Raw genomic sequence first — 4,938 nt, forward strand, 5'->3', positions numbered from 1 at the left:
TTTTATAATAAATCTTTGAAAATCAAAATCTGGATTAGAATTTTTAATGTTATTATAACCTAAAGATGCTATGTGAAAGTTTGAAACAGAAAATAGTGGTTTTCATCTTGCCACTTTCTTAGTAAAGAAAACTAATTTTTACTCAAATTAATCAAAATGGATTTATAGCGTTTTGGAACCAAACCCTTCATATATAAAATATATATAACAGTAAAAAAATAGCCCAAAATACAATCAGTTTACATTTAAAAGAATACAAAGGAATACGATACAAATTATGAATTCAATTGTTCAAGTTCAAAATAATATATCTACATATACACACAGTAATATAAAATAAATAGAAAGTGTATGTAAAAATATAAAATATAAATAATTTCAAAACTGTCAAAAATGCAATGAGTTTACATTTAAAATAATATAAAGGAATACAGATATATACAAATAATATATAAATATAACACTATATATATCCTATTTGTTATATATTGTAATTCTAATTAAAGAATATACATGTAGTATGTAATATATAAATACTATATAAGTATACACAATAAATTTAGGAAAATAAAAAGTTTATTTAAATATAAAATAAATATAATATATAATATTTTGCATACATATTTTATTTTTGTTTTATTACTTTATTTTATTTTATTCCTATTTTATTTGCCAAGTTCAGTGGAAACAGAGGCTGGATTTAAACTTAATAAAACTTAGACATAAGCACAATTTTATGTCGAAAAATGTGGGTACCTTCCCTCCAGGACACACCAGCCACAGTACGGATCTCTCTGAGCGACACACGACTGGCAGTCTGACTTCAGATGGCAGGCCTGTACAGGCACCTTTGTGATCTACACGACCACAAAACAATGAAATGATTCAAATAAAGCTGCACTCACATGTACACCGTCTATGATAAATGACTCCAGCCTCGTACCTTTTTCTCAGTGGTGATGTACAAGTGCGCCTGGGTTTTGTCAAAGAAAAGGTTCTTATTTACGTAGCCGCTGGTTTTGTAGCCCGGACCGGGGTTGTACGCCTCTGGATGGCTTGACAAATGTACCTGGGTAAAGAGAGAACAATAGACACAGAGAAACCCGCAATTAAACAGTCCAGCACAGAACAGGACACATCTGTCATATTTACAGACCACACAAAACCCCCTCAGAGCGTCCCACACACCTGAGCCGCACCTGACAACCTGTCAACCCCCAACTAATAGCCTACAAGCCGCATAATGACCATAAAACCCGGCTCCGTTTGCAGCAAATTCACAAAAACCTCCATCTGGACTGTTTTTATCCATCTATTGCTCAATTTCATCTGTCTATCCTACAAATAATCAGCTCTAACAAAGCCTTTTTATAGGGACGTACGAATTGGACTCGCGTGGAGCAAGAGGTTCATTATTTCTAATATATCGTCTAACGTGTTTAGTTGTGTCTGGGTTCGGTGACAGTAATATCTTTTTCTCTTTCATCCCTCTGTCAGAGATTTGCTACGCTCACCCTCCAATTCCCTCACCTGCCAAAGCCTAAACTCCAGCTTTGTGACGCGCATGCTAAATCAGGTGTGTGACACCAGGTAGCTAGCTGGTTGTAGCAGTTCGCTAATTGGTTGTCTCAAATTTCCTCAACATTTCCTTAACAAGGCCTGTTTTCGGCGTCCTCCTACGGGCTGTCAATTTTTGGTTATTTTTACATTGAGGAAAAGTTAGTTAAAGGGTTAGTTCACTCAAAAATGAGGATTGTGTCATTTACTTCTCTTCGTGTTGTTTCAAACCAGTATGACTTTCTCTTTTGGAGCATGAAAGGAGAAATTTTGAATACTGTGCTGGTTGTTCTTTTCCAGGTAATAATAAATAATGAGAACTTATGCTTTCAAGCTTCAAAAAGATACTAAAACATCATAAAAATATCAGTAATGTAGTAAATATGACTTTTTGCACTATATTTCAAATCTTCTAAAGTCATACGATAACTTTGTGTGAGAACCCCCCCCCCGAAAGTTTCAGTAATTTTTCACTAATAATCATAGAGTTGAACTCGAGAACAGAATCAGTTTAATTCATGAATGAATCGCTTGTGAAGTGCATTAAATGATTCACTCAAAAGATTCAACTCACTCAAAAGATTCATTCACATTGCTACTTCGAGCATGAACAAAGGAAAAGACGTAAATGTTGAGCTTTTCCTCATAAAAATTCCCCATAAACTATTACATGACTCTAGAAGACTTGAGAATACAGTGCATAGGTCATATGGACATCTTTTATGATAGTTTTACAATGTTTTTGTTTTTATCTAAAAAGTTCAATTCTATTTCATTAGCTTTTATGCGTTTTTTCGTATTCGAAATCCTAAAAATTCGTCACGCACAGAAACCTTGCACACTGAGTCCGATGCGTATTAAATAATCTGTTGCGAAAAAATTCGCAAAACAGCACTAAATGGAGTCTTCAAGCAGTGAGGATGATTTTGTTGTCCTCTCGCTTCTTAAAAAAAGAAAAAGAAAGGAAATATTGGGTCCATCCGATACTGAGATAGAGAGGAAAGAGAGTTCCCCCTCCTTATTAAGGAGCAGCAGGATTATCACGGGCGATTCAAAGTTTTCTTCAGGATGTCAGTGGCTCAGTTTGATGCTTTTGCTAGCGATACTAGAGCCACATATTAAAAAGAAGACCACCAATTTTTGTGAACTCAGTGTGCAAGGATCTACCGGTATATACAGTGCTTTGTGCTGCGAGACGAAGTGGATGAACTTGACAATCGCCATTCTGGATTTTGGCGTTCGCTTGTACGGTGGCTCTGAACTGTCAAAACACCTCTTAAAATGCTTGCTACGGATGCGAAAAACTGAAAAAATCGAACCCGATCCGAATTTTTTTTTACGACGGACGAATATTTCGGAGGCAGTGTGTAAACGTGGTTGACATAACGTGAGGTCGCATTTATTTTTTAACGTGCGAAAATTTCGGACGAAATTTTCGGACTTAGTGTGCAATGACCTTTAATGCGAATAATGGGAGATGCCGAATAAATTCCTCTGTGTGCATCAAAAAGGTATTTGCGCTATGAGACGACATAACCTGACTAACCAGCGGACAGATCTTGTTGCTCGGCATCTGAAATGTTGTTATGCTCATTCTAAAATTCAAAGTATTTATTGTCTTATACGAACGACTGCGTTCCCAAACATCAGCATCCACCTCCGAAAGCATTGTTTACATTTACTGTGTTTCGTCTGCTCGCTCTGAGGCGCAGGTAATTTATTATGTATGAAAATTATTATATTCAGTGCCGTCTCCTTCATTTCTTAGTGATATTTAGTGCCAGTTTATCAGGAAGTGATGATTTTGTTCTCTTTGACTCGTTAGATGGAAACAGTGCTTTTTCGCAAATGTTTTATGCGATATTCCAATTGTGTGCATAAGTACAATTCGCAACTTTGGATGGAAATCCAGCTATTGTCATAAAAATAACTAAACAAAAAAAGTCTTCTTTAGTATTCCAGAGAGGAAAAACTCAGAGAGATTTGCAATGGCATCAGGGTGAGCACATGGTTTTCATTGTTGGGTGAATGATCCCTATAAACCATAACTTTGAATACATTCCTACTTATATTCCCAGAGAGTGGTCAAACACCTCAAAGCCATGGGTTATAGCACCTCAGGATGAGGGTTTGTGCACCATGTGAATGTAGTTTTTTTAATTTAACACAGCTTATCTCACCTTGATCACCTCTCCGGCATTGTGTCCCAGAAAAGCAATGGTGTGATCATTCTCGACAGCCACGGCCACCGCGGTCAGCAGGTTCTGCCTGATGAAGACGGGATTGGCCTTCAAGGCAAACTCCTGTCGACTGGCCAATGGAGACGGGAGAAAATCAGCTCCGCACTTGTACTGGTTCACAATGTCTTTCTGCAAGACAACAAAGAGTTAAGGAAAACAGACACTAAAATAAACATGATATCAAAATGTACTATTTATACGCTACTGGCCTAGCCTTGTTAATCTTTCATCAAAATATAATAACTAGCTCCAGCTCTAAAAAATTATTCCTAGTATCTTCTTTCACTGCATCACAGAAGTTAAATGGGTTATAAAAGAGCACATTTTGTAAATCTCTGCCCTTCGGGTGCTGTATGTTGAGCACATAAAAATCATTAGTTCTTGCTGCAGTTTTCCCAAAACACACTTTTAACCGGGATAATTTCAGGATGTAAGCAGTAGTGAAATCACTCAAAAATGTGGAGAGTGTTTACATGAAAGTTTAAAAAAAGAAACCATTTTAAAAATTATAATTCAGTTTCAAAGGGTTTGATCAACAGATCAAATCATCTAAAAAGTTTGATCTTAAATTAATATAAAAATATTATATATATTTAAAGCTGCAGTCCGTAAGTTTTGCCTCTTTGTCGACATCTCTGTTTGAAAACCTGCAATTGCAGCTGTTTGCCGAATTATCTTCCTTGCGTGGGTTGTGCGCCAGCATGGCTCCAGCGCGAATTAATCTAATGTTTTGAGGAGTATGTGTGTGTGGCAGTCAGTCACCGCACCGGTGTGGATATTGTACTTTGCACTCACAGATTCTAGCCTACGTCTTGGAATATATGACCCAAGTAAGAATTTTCACCGTATATTGTAATCTGAACAAGTAAGTTACAAGTCTGCCATGTTTGTTCTGACCAACTGAGGAAAAAAGCATTACAATAAATCGCGCTACCAATGGTGATTTAATCTAAAGATTGGTTAGCTCATATCGCATCAAACCGTGCAAATGATTATTATTGTTATACTTTATTCTCAAATGATTAATGTTAACAACATCAGCATTGGTGACTATGAGTATAGTGTATTAGCGTGTAGATTTACATTTCTGCACAGTCTAATCTAATTGTCATACTCTTCAAATTTCATATTAAGAAATTCT

The 4,938-nt window shown here is 36.2% G+C and overlaps 1 protein-coding gene across 1 annotated transcript in view; it reads right to left on the reverse strand.

Annotated features, from left to right (window-relative positions):
- LOC107744220 (plexin-B2-like) overlaps nt 1-4,938 on the reverse strand; it is a 125,798-nt gene that overhangs the window by 45,947 nt on the left and 74,913 nt on the right. The window contains exons 3-5 of the mRNA XM_016557747.1: nt 3,738-3,926; nt 944-1,069; nt 757-857 (exon numbers count right to left, since the gene is read on the reverse strand). Coding sequence (XP_016413233.1) covers nt 757-857; nt 944-1,069; nt 3,738-3,926 — 416 coding nt within the window. The remainder of the gene's footprint in view (nt 1-756; nt 858-943; nt 1,070-3,737; nt 3,927-4,938) is intronic.

The sequence above is a fragment of the Sinocyclocheilus rhinocerous genome, unplaced genomic scaffold (genome assembly GCF_001515625.1).
Source record: "Sinocyclocheilus rhinocerous isolate Xijiao unplaced genomic scaffold, SAMN03320098_v1.1 scaffold2061, whole genome shotgun sequence".
Taxonomy (NCBI): domain Eukaryota; kingdom Metazoa; phylum Chordata; class Actinopteri; order Cypriniformes; family Cyprinidae; genus Sinocyclocheilus; species Sinocyclocheilus rhinocerous.